We start from the raw sequence: 20,654 nt of genomic DNA, 5'->3' as shown, positions 1-20,654 counted from the left end.
TGCATATACTTAGTAAATGGGGTCTTACCATGCTATGTTCTTGTGGAAAATAAGCAGTTTTCTAGCATGCTTAATAGAAGTTCAGAGGAAAGTCATCCCTTGTCAGTTCTGTGAGAAGAGACTCTGAATGCTCAGTTGCCAGAACAACGACATGCCACATATATTAGGCAATTAATGTTTAATAAATGAATGAAATCATTTTTTACTAAATGTTGGATTTCAAAATAAAAATCATCTTAAGATCTTCTAGTTAATCAGTAAGAAGAATTTAGAGGTAGCATTGCCTCATCCAGTCACATCTTCAATAAAAATGTGAACTTGGTAATTTGCAATAAGAACTGAAATTTCTTAGCATATATAATCTATCGTTGGAAACCCAGGCAACTCTAAGGCATGACACATTGTATTTCTTCCATCAGTAGTAAAACAAAAGCTTAGAGAGTCTCATAGATCAGAGAGAAAAAAGCCCCAAGTCCTAAATTTGGAAAGAAAATTAGAGAAAAGAAAGATGTCTAAGTACCTGATTCATTTTCCAGGCTGTAGCATATCAAAATGTCCCCAAGTATTCACTCATTCAGACTTCCAGGACACTTAGTTGTTAGAATAATGTCCTGTAATTCTAGTTTTTGTTTATATGATGAAAACAAGATTTAGATGATTTCAAAAGCCTTTTCCATGACAAAAGAAAAGGGTCAAGCCTTGCTGTATTGTTAGGTACCTTTCAGTAAGCAGTAAGTTTTCCTTTTGCCTTACTAAGTATTAATATGAGGACTCTAAACCCTAGCTCTCTCTAGGAGCTCCCATCTATTAAATATTAACACTTATCAAGTCTGTACTGAGCTCATGTCATTATAGAGAAAAGGTAATCTATAGTCAACCTTCTCCCTTTTTTTTTTTACTTAGTTCTCAAGCGATTTTGAGTTGTACCTACTTAGTTTCATTAGCTGATTGTTTATTTAAAGTTCTTCAACATTAGCTTTGTCTGAAGTGAGCAAAAGAGAACTGGGAAATCTCATTCTTAGGTCTTGTCTTTACCTTAATTGCTTGTATTAGGTTGGATTATTTACATCAGAATTTGCATGATATTTTGAAATTATTTTTTGCTGTACTGTTTATGTGAAATAACATATGGACTTACGAGTCTAAGAGACCTGGGTTCCAATTCTTGATTCTGTATTTAACTGGCTGTGAAACCTTGGGCAGTTGCTTAAGTTCTGTGAAAATGAGGGTACTATCATCTACTATATAGGGTTATTTTAAGGATTAAGTACATGTGGTAATACATGCCAAGTACCCAAATAGTACAGTATCTGAAACTTGTTAAGTTAGTTTTTCTTCCCTATATTCAGACATTATATTTTTATTAGTAAATTTTATAGGATACATGAAAAGAGTTTGCTTTTATATTTGCTAGAAATATTTTTGTTCTGTACACAGGTGACACTGTGATTCACTTAGATCAGGCATTAGCCAGAATGAGAGACTACACGCATATGAAGATGGAGGCTGAAAGTAGTCCAGACGTCAGGTGCACCTGCAGGATCGTTGAGGATGACGATGGTGCTGCTGCCACGACCACGATTAGTAATAATTTAGAAGGTGTGTTCTTGAACTGACTAAAAATCCATATATAAAGAACTATGAACCCCACCTGATGTATAATGGGAATTTTTGGACCACTTTTAATTATCAGCGGTACTAGAACTACATGAATGTTCCTTTGTGTTATTTTAGCATAATATCATCAGAATTCAATGTTCTTTAGAATTTTGCATAAATGTATACATTTCACATCATAGACTTTATTTGCTAATGTAGCATTTTCTCTTTTAAAATAGAAACTCCTGTTATTGAAAATCATAGTTCCCAGCAACCCGTGAGTGAAGTTGCTACCGTCCCGTGTCCTAGAATTGATACTCAGCAACTGGACCGGCAAATTAAAGCAATTATGAAAGAAGTCATTCCTTTTTTGAAGGTAAGTAATAATTTTTAAAAATAAGTAAGTGTTCTGTTTTATATTTTAAAATTCATGCCAAAGACTCCATTGTAGTAAATTAAGAAAAATAGATAAAAGAAAAAACTAAAATCACTCATAATTATGTTACCCAGAGATAGCACCTGTCAGTATTTTGTCAACCTTTCTGTAATATTTTGCCCACATATATGTGCATTCTGCTTTTTTCAAATATTAATGATACCATAAACATCTTTCTAGATCACTATTTTTCTATTGCATATTTTTTAATGGTTATACATATACACATTGATTCATTATTCATTCAAAAATTTTTGTGGAATACCTACTTTATGCCAGGTGTTGGGACATAATAATGAACAAGTCAAGGCCTTTGCTCTCATGAAGTTTACATGATAGGATGAGAATATGGGTTTAAAAAAATAAGTAAATATAGAACATATAAGTAGATGTATGTCAGGTAGTCCATGCAGAGAATTAAAATATGGTGATGTGATAGTGTGTTTTTGACTGGACGGTCAGGGAAGTCTTCTTGAAGAAGGAGCATTTACGCAGAGGTGTGAATAAAGAGATGGCTTAAGCCAAGATCATTCCAGACGGAGAAAGGCCTTGAAGTAGAAGCTTGCTTGGCATGTTGAAGAAACTGGAGGAACGACTGTATGGCTATAGGAAAATTCGTGTGAGATGATGTTGGAATAGGAGGAAGGGCCAATTATGCCGACTGTCATAGGCATGGGTCACAGCTTGGATTTTGTTGGAAGTTCGAAGGGTAACTTGTAGGAGATTTTAAGTAAGAGAAACAAAATCTGATGTTTCTGGAGAATTGAGTATAGGGGTCAGAACAACAGTGAGGCAGGCAAGAAATGATCATGACTTAGGTAAGGGTGTGGTACTAAAGATGGGGCACAGTAGACAAATGGGATATATTTTGAAAATCAGCAGATCTTACTAATAGTAGATGGGGTCACCTAAAGCACAGCACTAGATAAGAGAAGGGAGCCTAGAACTAGAACTAGGGCCCAGGATCAGTGATCAAACATAAAGAGGTTGTGCAAAAGCAGAAGAGCCAGAGTTGACTAAGTAGGACTGCCAGTAGTAATAACTTACTACTTACAATATGATTGCTACTGTGAGGGTTGAGTATTCATAGAACAAAATTTCCTGTTAATTATTTTATTAGTTCTTGTTGTTAAATGTTTGTGTTTATTCTCTTCTGGTTTGTTTTTCACTATTATGAAAAATGCTTAAATGATTTAGCTAAATTTAAGTATGCATCCCATTTTTATTTCCTTTGACATAATTCTTAGACATAGAATTTGTAGCTTTAAGGGTATAAATATTTTTAAGACTTTTGAGACATTATGCTACCTTATCCCTCAGAAAGGTTAACAATTTATATTCCTAGCAACAGTGAAACTATAAGACAAGTAAAGCAGTACCATTTTTTGTTTAATAACAAGGAAGAGGGGAGAGAAGGAAAGCCAGGACTGGTTTCTGAGATGGGACTCTTACATTCTCATTTAATGGAAATTTTAAAAAATAGAGATGAAAAGACAATCTTTTCATTCAGAGTTGGGAAAATACAAAATATGTTGTCATTAGGTTCATTTCTTACAACCTGCTTGTACTTGCCAATGTGTTAGATGCTGACAGCAAAAATTTTTATTTCCGTACACTTATATTTCTTCCCTTGGTGGAAGTAATTGCTTTTTTTGGAGTATTTTGAGAGAAGAGAGAAAAAGCAGTTCTAGGAACAGTTTTCTCCAAAGAGGCTTGATAGCCAAGAGAGGAAAGAGGATCCATCTGTCTACGCCCAAATTATTGCATGTAGAAACTAAAAACCTTAGCCTCTTCCTGAGCACCCCCAGCAGCACCAGATGGTTTTGTCTCTGCTTCCTCTTCTAATCTTTCAACTCTCCTGCTAGCATTACTGGTGCTTCGAAGGCTTTGACACTTGCTGATACTTCTGTCTAGAATGCTGTTTTTTCACATGTCTGCATGGCTTTCTCCTTTGAACCCTGAAGGCTTTAGTCAAATGTTATTTATTTGGTGAACAGATCTCCCCTTTCCTTACCTGCTTTTCTTTATCTTCATAGTGCTTATCACCTTATAACCTATTTAATATTTGCTCATTGATTTTGTCTGTTTCCCTTGTTACATGTAAACTCCATGAAGTCATGAAGAGTTACATCAGAGATAGTTTTGGTCAGTGTCTTACCAGTCCCAGGAATAATACATGCAGATAGTAGTATTCAGGAAATACTTATTGAATGTTAGTAAGTGAATTGATCTACCAAACCTTGACTGTGGTTTTTAAACTAGTCAAGTATATAGGTTGAAAACTGTTGGCCTACAGGATCCAGATCAGATTCAGCATTGCTCATAAAACTTCTACAGCCTGATCCCAGCCTTTTAACTGTTCCTTCCACATGCCTTGTATCCTGCTTGACATTGTTCAAAAAGGCACATTGCCCATGTTACTTCCTTTGCCCAGAATGGCCTTTATCCTTCCTCTGTTGGTCTTATCCTTCAGGATTGAGCTGAAATAGTTTTGTATGTATTAGCTGGCAGAATTTCTCCTTCTTTTCCCTGCTCTTGGGAAACTTGGTACCTGTCTTTATAGAGCACTTAAGACAAAGTATCGCGATTTCCTGCTATACCCCGCCAATAGAACAAGATCTTTCTCAATTTCTTAGTACTTACCCTCAAGAAGGATCTCAGAGACTAGATAAAAGGAATTTGAGGAGATTAAACAAATACATCAATTTCATCAATTATTTTTGTGTCTTTATTAAAATATATTTTTACCCCTAAAATATTTATATTCCCCTAAATTATAAGAATATATGCTATTTTATTCTATTTAGGTTATTGCTTACTTCCATCTTAGCCATAAACAGAGTAGTATTGCCTTTTTTCTTTTACATTTTTGTGTTCATGTAATGCAATAAATACTTTTAAATGTGTCTTTTTTGTTAAATTAGGTATATTGGTAGTGATATTTATTTGATATGTATAATTATTTTCTAAATGTTAAAAAATATAACTTACCTTCATGTGTAGGGAATGAAACCATCTCAGAAAATTTTGTTGCATTTGCAATTTTGTGCCTGATTCTATTCTTTCATGAGGATTCCCTTGCTAAATTTATCACTTCAGACAATTTCTGAGGCCAACAAAATTAGTAGAACTAATGATCTGATTTCAACTATTAAGTCTCGTTTCACTTCAAATCTTGATTTTTTTGGGTAGACTTCAGAGAGCTGCTCAACGTCTTCCAACCCACAGGATGTCAGCAGTGCCAAGGCTAAGGAAAGTTAGCAGATAACACAGGAAATTTGGTGGAAGTTGAAGTATGATTGTGCGATTAGTTGAACTGCACTGCAAATAGGCATACAGGCGATATGGAAACTATGGCAGGAATAGTTCCTTAAAGTACAGAAAGGAAGTAGTGGGAAATGTTGAATCAGCCAGTTTCTTATTGGCTATTATCTGCTATGGTGAATCAAAATTTGCAAACCTTTTAGTGTGTGTAGTGGGGAGTTGGCTGTTCTTATGAACAAAGTCTCCAAATGTGCCTCTAAAAGTTGAGGAGCTTATGCAAGAACAATACACTCTCATATATCATGTGGATTAACACTTTTTACACAATAAGTAAGTTATATCTTAACCAACTAGAATTTTTCTCAGGAGCACATGGATGAAGTATGTTCTTCTCAACTTCTAACCTCAGTAAGACGCATGGTTTTGGTCCTTACTCAGCAAAACAATGAGAGCAAAGAGTTTGTAAAGTTCTTTCATAAGCAGCTTGGAAGTATATTACAGGTAAGAGCTTGTACTTATATGACTTACCAGTATGTACCATGTGGTTAGGACTCCCTGCCCACCCCCCCCACCCCCCCATTTTCTGGCATTACACAATTTATTCAAGTAGATGTTCATTCTAGCATCCGTTTGGGATGACGCTGTAATACTTTTTAGGTTATTCCTTACTTAATTAAAAAATACTGTATTAGGCCCTGTGTCTTCATTTAACTTTACCATCTCTAAGGCTTTTTCCAACTCTAATAAAATTTTGTTTTGATTTTTCCTCTACCTAAGAACAACATTTCAAGTTTGGAATGTTTAGAAAGTATTCCTTGGTATTTTCTAAAATAATTTTTTTTCTTTTTTTTTTTTTACCAATCTGGGAAATTGTAGAAACTGGAAACTATTGATAGTAGAGACTTCTTGGGCTGTAACAGTAACTAAATTATGTAATAGTAGTGCTTCCTAACTGGGGGCAGGACTAGCAAGAGTCCTGCTTAGTAATATTCACCTATTGTGTTTTAGCCTATCTTGGACATTAGTTTTAAGTTTTTCAGTACTAAAAAGTTACAAAATTGTTTTTCCTTCATGAGTATTATAATTCAAATTTGTTAATCATCTGTATTTCTCTACCCACAGTTAAAGTTTGGTATAATCTTAAAGTGATTTGGTTTGTCTTTGAATAGGATTCACTGGCAAAATTTGCTGGCAGAAAACTGAAGGATTGTGGAGAAGATCTTCTTGTAGAGATATCTGAAGTGTTATTTAATGAATTGGCTTTCTTTAAGCTCATGCAAGATTTGGATAATAATAGTGTAACTGTTAAACAGAGATGCAAAAGGAAAATAGAAGCTGCTGGAGTGATACAGTCTTATGCAAAAGAGGTAAATGACATTCATTTTGATATAGAAATAGTGGTAATTAGTGTATAAATGTCCTTTTTGATCTTTATGAGTAAATAAAATCATACTTGACCTCACCGAAGCATTTTTTTTTTTTTTTGGTAATGTGAGTTAATCAGATTATAAGTCAATAACGTAACACCAGCCACTTACTGAATCTCAGTAACAGCAGTGGCTCGAGATCAGGGATGCTCAAGACAGGAACAGGTGGCAGGGGATTGTCAAGTATCTACTTCATGTTATGGCCGCTTATCCAGAGAGAGAGGACTGGGATCTGGCCATTGGCCAGCTGCCTGCCGTGGCTATTGTTAATCACAGTAGATGCCCCAGGAGTGTTAGCACCTCAGCCAACACACATGCTTGTTATTAGTTAGGCCATGGTTGCACATCCCTGTAGCTACTATGCCCTGTTGAATTAGTCTTGATCACATATGAAATTGGATGTTTTTTCCCCTCAGCTGAGGCCTCAGTTCAGTCAGTCAGTTGAGTCGCTCAGTCATGTCTGACTCTTTGCAACCCCATGAATCGCAGCACGCCAGGCCTCCCTGTCCATCACCAACTCCTGGAGTTCACTCAGACTCAGGTCCGTCCAGTCGGTGATGCCATCCAGCCATCTCATCCTCTGTCGTCCCCTTCTCCTCCTGCCCCCTATCCCTCCCAACATCAGTCTTTTCCAGTGAGTCAACTCTTCGCATCAGGTGGCCAAAGTACTGGAGTTTCAGCTTCAGCATCATTCCCTCCAAAGAAATCCCAGGGCTGATCTCCTTCAGAATGGACTGGTTGAATCTCCTTGCAGTCCAAGGGACTCTAAAGAGTCTTCTCCAACACCACAGTTCAAAAGCATCGATTCTTCAGTGCTCAGCCTTCTTCACAGTCCAACTCTCACATCCATACATGACCACAGGAAAAACCATAGCCTTGACTAGACGGACCTTTGTTGTCAAAGTAATGTCTCTGCTTTTGAATATGTTGTCTAGGTTGGTCATAACTTTCCTTCCAAGGAGTAAGCGTCTTTTAATTTCATGGCTGAAATCACCATCTGTAGTGATTTTGGACACTGACACTGACACTGTCTCCACTGTTTGCCTGTCTGTTTGCCTTGAAGTGATGGGACCAGATGCCATGATCTTTGTTTTCTGAATGTTGAGCTTTAAGCCACCTTTTTCGCTCTCCTCTTTCACTTTCATCAAAAGGCTTTTTAGTTCGTCTCACTTTCTGCCATAAGGGTGGTGTCATCTGCATATCTGAGGTTATTGATATTTCTCCCGGTAATCTTGATTCCAGCTTGTGCTTCTTCCAGCCCAGTGTTTCTCATGATGTACTCTGCATAGAAGTTAAATAAGAAGGGTGACAATATACAGCCTTGACGTACTCCTTTTCCTGTTTGGAACCAGTCTGTTCCATATCCAATTCTAACTGTTGCTTCCTGACCTACATACAGGTTTCTCAAGAGGCAGGTCAGGTGGTCTGGTATTCCCATTTCCTTCAGAATTTTCCACAGTTTATTATGATCCACACAGTCAAAGGCTTTGGCATAGTTAATAAAGCAGAAGTAGATGTTTTTTCTGGAACTCTCTTGCTTTTTCAATGATCCAGCAGATGTTGGCAATTTGATCTCTGGTTCCTCTGCCTTTGCTAAAACCAGCTTGAACATCTGGAAGTTCACGGTTCACATATTGCTGAAGCCTGGCTTGGAGAATTTTGAGCGTTACTTTGCTAGCGTGTGAGATGAGTGCAATTGTGCGGTAGTTTGAGCATTCTTTGGCATTGCCTTTCTTTGGGATTGGAATGAAAACTGACCTTTTCCAATCCTGTGGCCACTGCTGACTTTTCCAAATTTGTGTGCATATTGAGTGCAGCACTTTCACAGCATCATCTTTCAAGATTTGAAATAGCTCCACTGGAATTCCATCACCTCCACTAGCTTTGTTCATAGTGATGCTTTCTAAGGTCCACTTGACTTCACATTCCAGGATGTCTGGCTCTAGATGAGTGATCACACCATCGTGATTATATGGGTCGTGAAGATGGTTTTTGTACAGTTCTTCTGTGTATTCTTGCCACCTCTTCTTAATATCTTCTGCTTCTGTTAGGTCCATACCATTTCTGTCCTTTATTGAGCCCATCTTTGCATGAAATGTTCCCTTGGTATCTCTAATTTTCTTGAAGAGATTTCCAGTCTTTCCCATTCTGTTGTTTTCCTCTATTTCTTTGCATTGATTGCTGAGGAAGGCTTTCTTATCTCTCCTTGCCATTCTTTGGAACTCTGCATTCAGATGCTTATATCTTTCCTTTTCTCCTTTGCTTTTTGCTTCTCTTCTTTTCACAGCTATTTGTAAGGCCTCCCCAGACAGCCATTTTGCTTTTTTGCATTTCTTTTCCATGGGGATGGTCTTGATCCGTGTCTCCTGTACAATGTCACGAACCGCCATCCATAGTTCATCAGGCACTCTATCAGATCTAGTCCCTTAAGTCTATTTCTCACTTCCACTGTATAATCATAAGGGATTTGATTTAGGTCATACCTGAATGGTCTAGTGGTTTCCCCCACTTTCTTCAGTTTAAGTCTGAATTTGGCAATAAGGAGTTCATGAATCTGAGCCACAGTCAGCTCCCTGTCTTGTTTTTGCTGACTGTATAGAGCTTCTCCATCTTTGGCTGCAAAGAATATAATCAGTTTGATTTTGGTGTTGACCATCTGGTGATGTCCATGTGTAGAGTCTTGTGTTGTTGGAAGAGTGTGTTTGCTGTGACCAGTGCTTTCTCTTGGCAAAACTCTTATTAGTCTTTGCCCTGCTTCATTCCATATTCCAAGGCCAGATTTGCCTGTTGCTCCAAGGTGTTTCTTGACTTCTACTTTTGCATTCCAGTTCCCTGTAATGAAAAGGACATCTTTTTGGGGTGTTAGTTCTAAAAGTTCTTGTAGGTCTTCATAGAACCGTTCAACTTCAGCTTCTTCAGCGTTACTGGTTGGGGCATAGACTTGGTTTACTGTGATACTGAATGGTTTGCCTTGGAAACAAACAGAGATCATTCTGTCTTTTTTGAGATTGAGGCCTACCAGGAGGCTTTCCCCCGAGACACCAGCACCCTTTTCTTGACTCTAATCGTAAGAGGAAAAACAGGTCAAGACCCAAAACATAAAGAGATAACCCTTCTTGCAGAAATCTAAAGTAGGTAAAATCAGGCAGGCCACCTTTTTCAGGCTTTTCGTAATGTTTTTCTTCTAGACATAAGTTTCAGATAATTTCAGCCATTACTTAGAGCTTGAAGGAAATAGAACAGGATGATATGATAAAAATGATAGAGAGGACTGCTTTAGATGGCAGAATCAAGAGGCTCCTTCAGGGGATGAAATGTGAGCTAAGCTATGGAAAGACAAGAGTTTATAACGAAGATGAGAGGAGAGAACTGTTAAGTGTAACAGTTCCAGGCAGAGAGAACCATTAAGTGTAAAAACTTCAAAGCAGGATTGAGTGTTTTGGGGAAGAGAGAAACCAGGGAGGCAGGAACACTTTAAATGAGGTGAGCCTGTAGGAGATGAAGTCACAGAGGTAAATAGGACGAGTTTGTGAAATCTTAGAAACTGTTGTAGGGACCTTATATTTTATTTTATTCTAAGCATGATGGAAACTCACAGGAAAGTTTGAGAGAGGGGAGTGTCCTAATCTCAGTTAAGATTTGTCAGGCTTCGTTATTGAGTAGGAATTGTAGGTGAGTAGAGAGAGAAGCAGAGAGACTTCTTGGAAGGTTGTTGCAGTTGTCCATGTAAGAAGTGTCTCAGCTCTTATGTAAGAATTGGGTGAGTAAGAAGTGTCTCAGCTCTGAGTGTGTAACAGTACGTACATTAGGATGATTGAGTCAAATGCAGTCTAGTAGTTCAGATGTGGGTAATAAACATAAAGTACAGGCTGATTCTGACTTGTGCCTTTTGGTGAATGAAGGGCAGTTTACTGAGATTAGGAAGACTGAAGGGAGACGGGGGTTTTAGAAGGAAAGGAATCAAGATTTTTGTTTTGGATTTAGTAAGTTTGTGATGTTTCTTAGATATCCAAGGAGATGTCAGGTAGACCGTGTTGCTTTTTGTTTTTCTTCATTTAAAAGATTTATTTAATAAGAGTTGAATTTATATTTCTAAGAAAACAGTAATCTCTTTGGATGATGGTTTAAGAATGCAGGATTTGTTAAAGTTTACTGAGTACTTAAGTGTGATAATGAATGATCACCCCTGAATTCTGCCTAACCGATTTGCTTATAGGCCAAAAGGATTCTTGAAGGAGATCACAGTTCACCTGCTGGAGAAATTGATGATGAAGACAAAGTATGTGCTAATTCAGTGGCTTTTGAAACAAAAGATTAAATAATTTTAGTAGCTTTTACCTTAATAGTAGAGAGCAAAGTAGATCATAAAATGTCCTTTCTTCTGACAGAGTTTTATTTTCTTTTAAAAACAACTAAATTTAAAATCATTCTTTATATTTTTTAATTAGATAATGACTTACTAATTTTTATGATAGACTTACTATATACCTTTAAAAAATGTACTTTAAGGAATTAATTACTCAAATTTATTTGTGGCTAGGACAAGGATGAGACGGAAACAGTTAAGCAGACTCAAACGTCTGAGGTTTATGATGGTGACGGCCCCAAAAATGTGAGATCTGATATTTCTGATCAAGAGGATGATGAAGAAAGTGAAGAATGTCCAGTGTCTATTAGTAAGTCTGAAGGCTCTAGACTAGGTTTATGCATTAGTTCTTTACAGATCACTTATTGAAACAGTTTGTTGCAGTGGAATGAATATAGAATTAGGTGTTAGACAACTGTGAATTTCAGTGTGACCCTGACTAAGTTCCCTGTCCTTTCAGCAGCAGTTTCCTAGCACTTACGGGTTTGAAGGTTTCAGACGCTGTATGTGAGGCACTTGCACAGTGTGGCATGCAATAAATGGCAGCTGCTAGGAAAGAAGTGCTGGAACTTTTACTTAAAGTTGTGTGTTGATCGACCTAGGTTTGTCCAAAGCTGAAACTCAGGCTTTGACTAATTACGGAAGTGGAGAAGATGAGAATGAAGATGAAGAGATAGAAGAATTTGAAGAGGGACCTGTAGATGTCCAGACGTCACTTCAGGCTAACACTGAAACTACAGAAGAAAATGAACACGATGATCAGGTATTCCAGTGCAGACTTACACACTCTTCACCATTCTTCCTGTGACACCTAAAAGCACGTTCTTTTTAAACATGCTAAAATCAACAGCTTCCCCATTCTGATTTTCATGAATATAGACTTCTTCAATATCCTTATTAAAATCTAAAACACTTATTTTTTTTTATTCAGCAATGTTTTTACATTTAAAGCACTTAAAATATTTTAATAACAAATCCTGAAAACTATGTGATGACTTTAGATTTTTATTTTTAACTTATGTTTTTTCTAGTTTTACATGGAAGTAGTATGTAACAAAATAAAATCATTCCCCTTCCTATCCTCACCTCAGCCTGCCCCAGAGGCAAAACTTTGTGTGATTTCTTCTGCTGTTTAGCCTCTATCTAAATAATATGTGTGTGTATTTATTTATTCGTGTATGTGTTAGATGTTACCTTTTGAATTCTGTTATAGCAGGTGAAGACTCTCAGGTCACATATGATTCCTCATTTAAGCACGTCTTTTAATTAAATCTATTTTAATCAAATATTTAGATTTAAATGAACCATGCCAATATTACTGGCTGTTGAGCTAAGAAAATAGTGTTTACTGCTTAGTCTTGTACATTTTTTTCACCTGAATTTAAAAACTGTCTCAATTCTTTATTTATTTTCTTTGATCACGTACCCAAGTGCTTGCTCTGGCCACCAGTAGCTTAATAAATCTCTCAGAATTTTCTTCATGAACCAGTCACTCAGTTTTGTCCTTTCCGGAGCTTTCTTGCTTCCTGCTCCATTCTGGGTTTGGCTCTTCTTTAGACCTATAGATAGCTACCAGCTAGGGAATCCCCTCTTTCGTACTTTAAGGTCTCAGTTTCTGGAATCAAATCTTGCCTTTCTCTTCCTTGGTTTATCACCTAATTTTGGTGGAACACATCTTCCAGTCACTCTCTAAGAAAGAGTGCAAAACATATCTTGACTTTTTTTTTCCCCCTGCTCAATGTCTGACTCTTTTAGACCCCATGGACTATAGCCCACCAGCCAGTGAGTAACCATTCCTTTCTCTAGTTGCCATTTTATATTGTCTAAGAAAACTCAGTATTTCTGTGTTGAAAATCATTTCCGCTCAGGTCTTTGAAGGCCTTTCTTAGTTCTGATTTTTCATATATGTCCTTTTTTCTTTATAACTCTAGAAGTTTTTTTCACCTGGAGTTCTGAAATTTTACAGTGATAATATACATTGTTGCTGGTCTTTTTTATTCACTACACTAGGTGTACTCAGTTGTCTTTTTAATCTGTAGCATGTTTTTCAGGTTTGGTAAATTTTCTTTAATTTCTTCCTCACCATTTTCTCTTCTTTTCTTCTGAAATAAATGTTATCAGATGTTAATTGGCCCTATTTTCTCCTTTTCATTTTATTGACCCATTGATCTGTTTTATTACTTTCTGGGAGATTTATTTGACCTTAACTCTATGATATTATTTTTAGTTCAACTGTCATAATTTTAATTTCTAAGTACTTTTTTCTGATTGTTACTTCTTGTTAGCACCCTTTTACTTCATGGGAGCAGTATTTTCTCTTACCCACACATAAAGGCTTTCTCCAAATATCCAGTCTACCTTTGGTGCTGACATTAAAGAATAATACACCAAAAAGCCAGTTGGAATTCTTTTGGGCTTTACTGTGGGGCAGCCAAGTAGATAACTCTTTGATAGAAAATCCTAAATGGCAATTCCTATTGGAATAGTTTAATTTCTTCAAAGTAGGGAGGGTCTGCCCATCTCCTTCTGCCCGGTAGGAGGTCCCTCTCCTTGGCTGTTGGTGTTCTGAACTTGGGTGCAGGGTTAGGGCTGAGAGTCCCACCATTATACAGCCTTGCGCTAGATCTTCCGTTTCATTTTGACACTGTATCCGTTTCATTTGACACATGTCACTCATGCTTTCCACAGCCTGTCCCTTCCACGGTGCCCCCAAGTCTGAGACTCACTAGCTCATTTCCTCCAAAATATAATTTCCAATTTTCTGTTGAGCCTGGGGAGGGAATCTTAAGTGTCCACGTTTTTCTCAAGCAGCTTCAAACAGCCTTCAGCACCACCCCCTTGTCACCGAGTCCCACCCCACCACTCTACTCCTTCCTTCCTAGAATCTGGGGCATCCAATTATGAGGTGAATCTTCAATTTTCTCTCCTCCTACAGATAGCAGTTAGCTTGTTCATCCTTCTCTCCTTTCCTTCAGTTAACATCTACATATAAGCAAGTATCTTTTAGTTTCATTTAATATAGAGTCAGGTCTGAAAAAAATAGTAGTAAAATCTATACTACTCCAGTTCTTTGTGTTATTCTGAAGTTAAGAAAAGTAAACTTTTTAAACTTAGCCATCTTGAAATTGCAACCACAGCCTTCTTGAAACACTTCTAGAAGATTATTTTAAAATTTCCTTGTATGAAGGTCTCAGGTTGGAAATACCATCCATCTCCTGTATAGTGACTATATATTTAGGTCCCACTATTAAGACATTATTTTTTCCTTCTAGGTTCCACAGCATGATTTTGAAAAATCATCAGAAAGCAAAAATGTCCCATCAGAACAAGAACCCACTACTAGTAAAGGTAAAAAAAAAGTTTAAAATTTGCATTTTAAAATTATCTGCAGTGTGTCCTTTATGTGCTTAAAAACAAAGAAATCTAAATTCTTAGCTAATGGAAGTTTGAAGGTATTTTGGACCTGATACATGTCTTTTTTCTCTCCCTAAATCCTGTGTAGAAAATGCTAGGGCTTTGTTTCTGCAAACAGCTGTTAAAGAAAAGTTGATAAATACTTAAACACAAATTTTGTAAGGAAAGTAGTCTGATTATACATTTATACATTTTAGTCTTTATTTGGCGCATTAGTAAAACTTAATGACAGTTGCATAACACTAATGTTAAGACTTTCTTTTGATGACAGGTGACCAGGATAGCACTCCTGTGAAGCCATGTTACCTCAATATCGTGGAAAATGAGCAACCTTTAAATAGCCCTGTCCAGAAGGACACTCTCACTACCATCGACTCGTCCAGTCAACCTAACCCTTTGCCTTTACCTTTAACTGAAATTGAAACCTTGGTGCCTAGAGTCAAAGAAGTGAAATCTGCTCAGGAGACTCCTGAAAGTTCTTTGGCTGGAAGTCCTGATACTGAATCTCCAGTGTTAGTGAATGACTATGTAGGTATCGTGTGCATTTCATTTCTGTGCCCCTCTCTTCATTTGCAGGTTAACATTTCTCATATGTAAACACAACTCCACTTTGCGTTTGGGTTTAGAAACTGTTAGAGCATATTATTTCTCATTCAGACTTATTTTAAACTCAAACAGAAGAGTGATAGTGAACGAAGATGACTATTTCAAAACCTACAATTCTACTTTCATAGTTTTGAGAACCAAAGAGATGAATTGTATGTGGTAACCTTGAGAGAGTTCATTTGACAGCAGTAGAGTCCCTGTCTATTTATAGTGAATGACGAAAAAGTAAGCTAGCAAATTTGCATTTATAATGTAAGTACATAAGTTTAGGTTTTCTCCAGACATTTGTTTCAATTTAATTTTATAGCCAATAGGTTGTTTTTTGGGTCCTTGGGTTGTGTATGTTTTATATACTTTGTCTTGTGGGTAAAAATGAAGGGATTTGTAATAATGTTCTTTAAGTCTAAAGAACATGTTTCACATATTTTTTAATCAACATCAGTTTTCTTCCAAAAGATATGTTTATAATATAATTTCAAAGCTTCTCAGCAAAAGGGGGTATTTCAGAAACAGTAGAAAGAGTATCTTAATTGTTTTATTTGCTTCACTAACAGTAAAATTTTCCATTGAAAACTGTAAAAGTCACTTATTAGGTTTCTTACTGTTATTATTTGATGAGTGCATAGAATTGCTACAGAAGAGATTTGCTCAAAATTTACTTGAAGTTAGATCATAGAAGGTCCTGAAGGATTTTGGATTTTAGGCAGGGAACACTATTAAAGGTCTTGCGCAAGAAAGTGAAATGGTCAGTCAGAGTCACGGATTTTGAAGATGAATCCGATGACTGTATAAGAAGTGTTGTTGAGGAGTCAGAGTTGAGAGTCTCCAATATCATATAAATACAAATTGAGCTGAATGAGAGAGGAATGGGTGAGAAATGTTTCAGGAAAAAGAAGAACTTAAGGTTTCCACTTGGGTAATTGGTAGAGTGATGATACTATTAAAAATCAAAAAACTGGGAGAAAACGCTTCAGGTTTCTGAAAAACAGTGTGAGGTGATTTTTAATAACTTTTGTGAATTACTAAATTCGCACCTCATCTTTCTGTTTGAGCTTCCAGAGTTGATATTGAAAATCTGTGTTTACTTATAGTCTTCTGAGTACAGCTCTGATGCATTCTGTTAAAATATCAAGAAATGAGGGTTGTCATAATTATTTTAGCCCTCAGTGTAACTACTACTGTTTCTTCCTTTAACCTGTATGAATGGGCTCTTTGTAAAATGGGTGCACAGAAGCTTCACTGTGTGCCCACTGTTACAAGTGGGCAACCCTTCATGTTGAACTCTAGATTTCTGTTCTACTCATTGAGCTAAATATAGAAGAAAAGCAAATACGACAGAATTACTGACATCTATACACATGTGAGAATCCACTTTATCTCTTGGCATGGATGACTTTGGTTTAGATCCAGAGATAGAGTGGATTGCCTTCATTAAATATAATTTGTTAATCTTATAGGAAGCAGAATCTGGTAACATAAGTCAAAAATCTGATGAAGAAGACTTTGTGAAAGTTGAAGATTTACCACTTAAACTGACAATATATTCAGAGGTATTTCACTCTCTTTAATTACAGTTGTTGTTATATAGCAGATATTGTTAAAATGAAAAATGATTTTGTATTTTTCATTTTCATTCTACAGGCAGATCTAAGGAAGAAAATGGCCGAAGAAGAACAGAAAAACCACTTATCTGGTGAAATATGTGCAATGCAGACTGAAGAATTAGCTGGGAATTCTCAGACACTAAAAGAACCTGGTAAGAGTTAGCAGTTTTAATCATATCACACTGAAAAGTTACTGAATCTTGATACCATCATTTTGTTTTAGTTTTTAAAATGTGCTACTAGTACCTGGAAGATAGAAGCCAAACATTAGAAAGGAAGCATAATTCTGTAAAAATTTTAGTTCCACTGCCCAATTTATAAAATAGTACTATCAGATAATGTTTTCTATTTTTAGTTTTAACAGTGTAATAGATGCACATGGCTTAAGAAAGAAAGCTACAGAGGAGTTAGTGATGATTGTCAAGAGCCCATTTCTTTTAATCATTGGTTTTCAGTTCTTTTGGAGGAGGCCCTTTATATCTCTATATACTATTCTTATAATTTTCCTGAATTTTAAAAATTAGATAATGTTTCTTTTATCCCAAATGAAAAGTTATTTACACCTACCTCTTTTTTCAGTGTTTCTGTTATTTTTGGTTTTTTTGCTACCTTTGTTCTTATAAAGGTACGCATTTTCTAGTTCTGTCAGTTTTGGTCATTACCCAACTGCTTGCTCCTCCCTTTTTCCTTCTCTGTTTGATTTACTCATTTCATACTTTATTGACCTTATTAAACACACTTATATTCTGTTTTTGTAACTATAAAAATGAAATCTTTTATACTTTCCTGAAGATTTTATGATTCATTGCAGAGCCAAGTGATAGTCCCAGGAAATCTGGGAAGATTTCGTTCTTTTGGGTCTAATAGCACAACCCAAGGGCCACTCAGAGGAGAACATTTCTTGCATTAAGGTCAAGGATTTTCTGTTTGTTCATCAGTTGATGAAACTCAAGATTTTTTGTTTTTTTTTTTAAGAAATAGGGTGACGAAAAGAGAAACCATATATCAAACCTTCAGTTAATCTCCCAGTTTTCAGCCCATTCCTGCCTGTTAGGGCTGCAGTTGGTACCCTCTCCCCTGCTGCCTGTCGTCGCGTGTCTGGGCTGCAGCTTCCTCCATGCTGCCCTGCGCCTCCATCTGTTCTCAGCGTTCTGGAAATTTGTTTTTATCTCCTGTCCTCTGGTTCTCTCACAACCACTTCTTTTATTGGTCTGGATTTATTCATTTTTATACTTTTTTTTTTCCCTAATGTATTTTTTGTTTTGTTTTTTTTTGAGAGCAAGTATGTGCTCAGTCTGCCATCTTAAGATGGAAACCCTTACCTATGCCTTTTAAACTGTTGGTGGTGTCGTCAGGGAATTATTGTAGCAAAGTAAGTTTCTTTTGTAATAACTTTATATTAAAATTGAAAGTTTTAAATGGAAGAGAACAATATTAAACTAAATTCTATAAGGTCATATTAACTCAGTAAGTAATTTATAAGGCATTAACCATGATTCTGTTTTTCAGAAACAGTGGGAGCCCAAAGTACATGAGATGTCTCCAGAGGCTCATCTAACTCTTTCTTGACATGATCAATACGTATATGAAAATGGCACTAAATAAACATCTGTTTTAATCTGTATAAAATGTAAATCAGTTTGACACTGCATTTTTGGTAGGTGTGCTAATCTCTGCCCATGGCAGTTTAAAACATCAAAAACTGAATTCTGGACAGATTCAAGCCTTGATACACTGTGGGGTTTTTTTCTTTTTCTTTCATTTTTTTGGTCCTGATTTTTTTCCCCATTGTGATGTTTAGTAACATAGAATTTAAAATGTAGTTTTAAATAAAGTTTGGACTTATCTGTAAACTATCTTTTTTGAAAATTATGTTGAATTCTATACAGCAAGTCACTGTTCTATATAATTAGGCTGTTCAGAGAAGAGCAATGGTCAAGAGTTAAAGAAATATACTATTTATTATAAAGCCCAGCCTTCAGGCCAGGCTTCCAAATAATGCCAGTGTTGCTGCTATTGAGTCTGATATTCTTTTAGATACCTGCAAGTCTTATTCCTTTGCAAGAATAGGGCAGGTTATAAAGGTATCCAGGATTTCTGAGAAGTTATTATAGAATATAAATATTCTATTCAAATTGGATAATAAGTTTAGAATACTTGTCCTTAGTACCTAGAATTTACATAATTATCTATTAGATAAATATTTTCTAGGATTTCAATTCATATCTGTGTTGCCTCAGTTTAAACGTTAAAAGAGAGAACATTTTCTATAATTAGAGAATATTTCCGCTTAAACAAGGAAAGTAACATTGCGATTACTTTAAAAAGGAAAACCAAGCTCTTTAAAGTAAGGATTAATAGAACTAAATTTACGTACCAGAGCACTAAGGTTCTATTTGCTTTTGGACAACCTTGCTTTTTGAGACGATAATTTAGGCCAAAACGTAGCAGTTGTCTCTGTGTGTAGTGAGAGAGAAGCAGGTGTGCAGATGAAGTACTGTATGGAGTAATGAGAATTACGTGACCTCTTTATCACTAAGCAAATCAGCTTTTCAAAGGTGGTGTACTTGTAGATCCCATCTTGCCGTATATCGAGTTAAAGGCTTCACGAAGCCAGTTAACAAGTCAACTTTACAGACTGTTCCTTGAATAAAATACGAAGAATTAGTCCAAATTAGTCTTTTAAATTTGTCAACAGTTTACTGAAATACCCCATAAAAAAAGAATTTGGTTGGTATTCCTTCGAAATTCTTGCCTGATACTTCAGTGTAAAACTATAATGTCCAGTCAGGGAATATTAAATGAGGATTTCCTTCTGAGGACATTGACTATATTGTTCTGTAATTTAAATTAGGTGAAACATATATCTCCAACTTTATTAAACTTACTCAGAACACTATCATTCCAGAAGCAGGAATTATTCAATTGGCTTGACTTCAGGGAAATTGAAGCATAGTAGGTATACATATATATTATATGTATACTTAAGTTCTAGATTTGTTTTCTAGACTCTACAGAAACTTCATTTTGATACACTCAAGCCAAGCCTTACACATTAAATATTAAGACTGTCTCTCTCTCTGCATACAAATTAAAGATGGGATACAGTGGAATCGTTGTACTTAGATCTTAAGTTATTGTAGTATCTGTGAACCTTATCAAATTTGTTTATTTGACTTAACAGCTGTTGTAATCTGGTCTTTTGTTTTCTATTATAGTAGATGATTTAGTTTTAAGTGCTTGAGAGCAGATAACTTGCTTAATATGTTTTTCCCTGGTAACTGTTGCTAAAGGGTTAGGCATTCAATATGTACTGTTGTCTTAATTTTTAAGTTAAAAATTTGGTTAAAGGTAAAAGAGGAAGAAAGGTCAAAATAAGTGAGAGAGAAACCTAGGCAGGTTGAAATAATGCCTACAAGATTGAGCTCACCAGACTGTGCAGCAGGTACTCTTTGTATTTTTAACATTCACTTTGGGTAAATGCTTTTTCACTGTTAATAAATGTGTATCCTGCATACAACCCTGAATTGCATTTTCATTTAAATTGACAAACTCATTTATGCTTTAGAATTTATTCCAGATTTTTGGCTTATTTGACAATTTTAAGTGTGTTTAAAAAAAAAAAAAACTCAATACAAACTATTATATATAAAATAGAAAACAATAGGGTTCTACTGTATAGCACAGGAAAGTATTCAGTATCCCCTAATAAACTCTAATGGGAAAGAATGTGAAAAAGAATATGTGTATATGTATAACTGAATCACTTTGGTGTATGTATACCACACACTAACACTACATTGTAAATCAACTATGCTTCAATTAAAAGAAAAAGAAATGAAAGATAATGACATATCAACCAGCCAGAGAGATTTATTAAAGTAGAAACATTTTTTACAGTGCAGCTGTGCTCTTCTTTTTTTTAGTTACATCTGTCT

The 20,654-nt window shown here is 35.9% G+C and overlaps 1 protein-coding gene across 17 annotated transcripts in view; it reads left to right on the top strand.

The window, feature by feature from the left end:
* Window positions 1–20,236, top strand: part of PCM1 (pericentriolar material 1) — a 90,901-nt gene extending 70,665 nt beyond the window's left edge. For 6 of the 17 annotated variants that reach the window (XM_059882341.1, XM_059882340.1, XM_059882334.1 and 3 more), the window contains 12 exons: window positions 1,438–1,599; window positions 1,839–1,975; window positions 5,666–5,800; window positions 6,469–6,666; window positions 10,943–11,005; window positions 11,267–11,402; window positions 11,695–11,855; window positions 14,365–14,440; window positions 14,760–15,034; window positions 16,570–16,662; window positions 16,754–16,868; window positions 18,226–20,236. In XM_059882341.1, the coding sequence (XP_059738324.1) occupies window positions 1,438–1,599; window positions 1,839–1,975; window positions 5,666–5,800; window positions 6,469–6,666; window positions 10,943–11,005; window positions 11,267–11,402; window positions 11,695–11,855; window positions 14,365–14,440; window positions 14,760–15,034; window positions 16,570–16,662; window positions 16,754–16,868; window positions 18,226–18,251 (1,577 nt within the window). In that variant the 3' untranslated portion in view covers window positions 18,252–20,236. The remainder of the gene's footprint in view (window positions 1–1,437; window positions 1,600–1,838; window positions 1,976–5,665; window positions 5,801–6,468; window positions 6,667–10,942; window positions 11,006–11,266; window positions 11,403–11,694; window positions 11,856–14,364; window positions 14,441–14,759; window positions 15,035–16,569; window positions 16,663–16,753; window positions 16,869–18,225) is intronic. The other 11 variants (XM_010820287.4, XM_024986424.2, XM_024986423.2 and 8 more) reach the window with 5 other exon arrangements.
* The last annotated feature ends 418 nt before the right edge of the window (window positions 20,237–20,654 follow it).

Source organism: Bos taurus, chromosome 27 (genome assembly GCF_002263795.3).
Source record: "Bos taurus isolate L1 Dominette 01449 registration number 42190680 breed Hereford chromosome 27, ARS-UCD2.0, whole genome shotgun sequence".
In the NCBI taxonomy this organism is placed as follows: domain Eukaryota; kingdom Metazoa; phylum Chordata; class Mammalia; order Artiodactyla; family Bovidae; genus Bos; species Bos taurus.
Note: the sequence above shows the minus strand (reverse complement) of the source record. Positions and strands in the feature narration are given on the sequence as shown.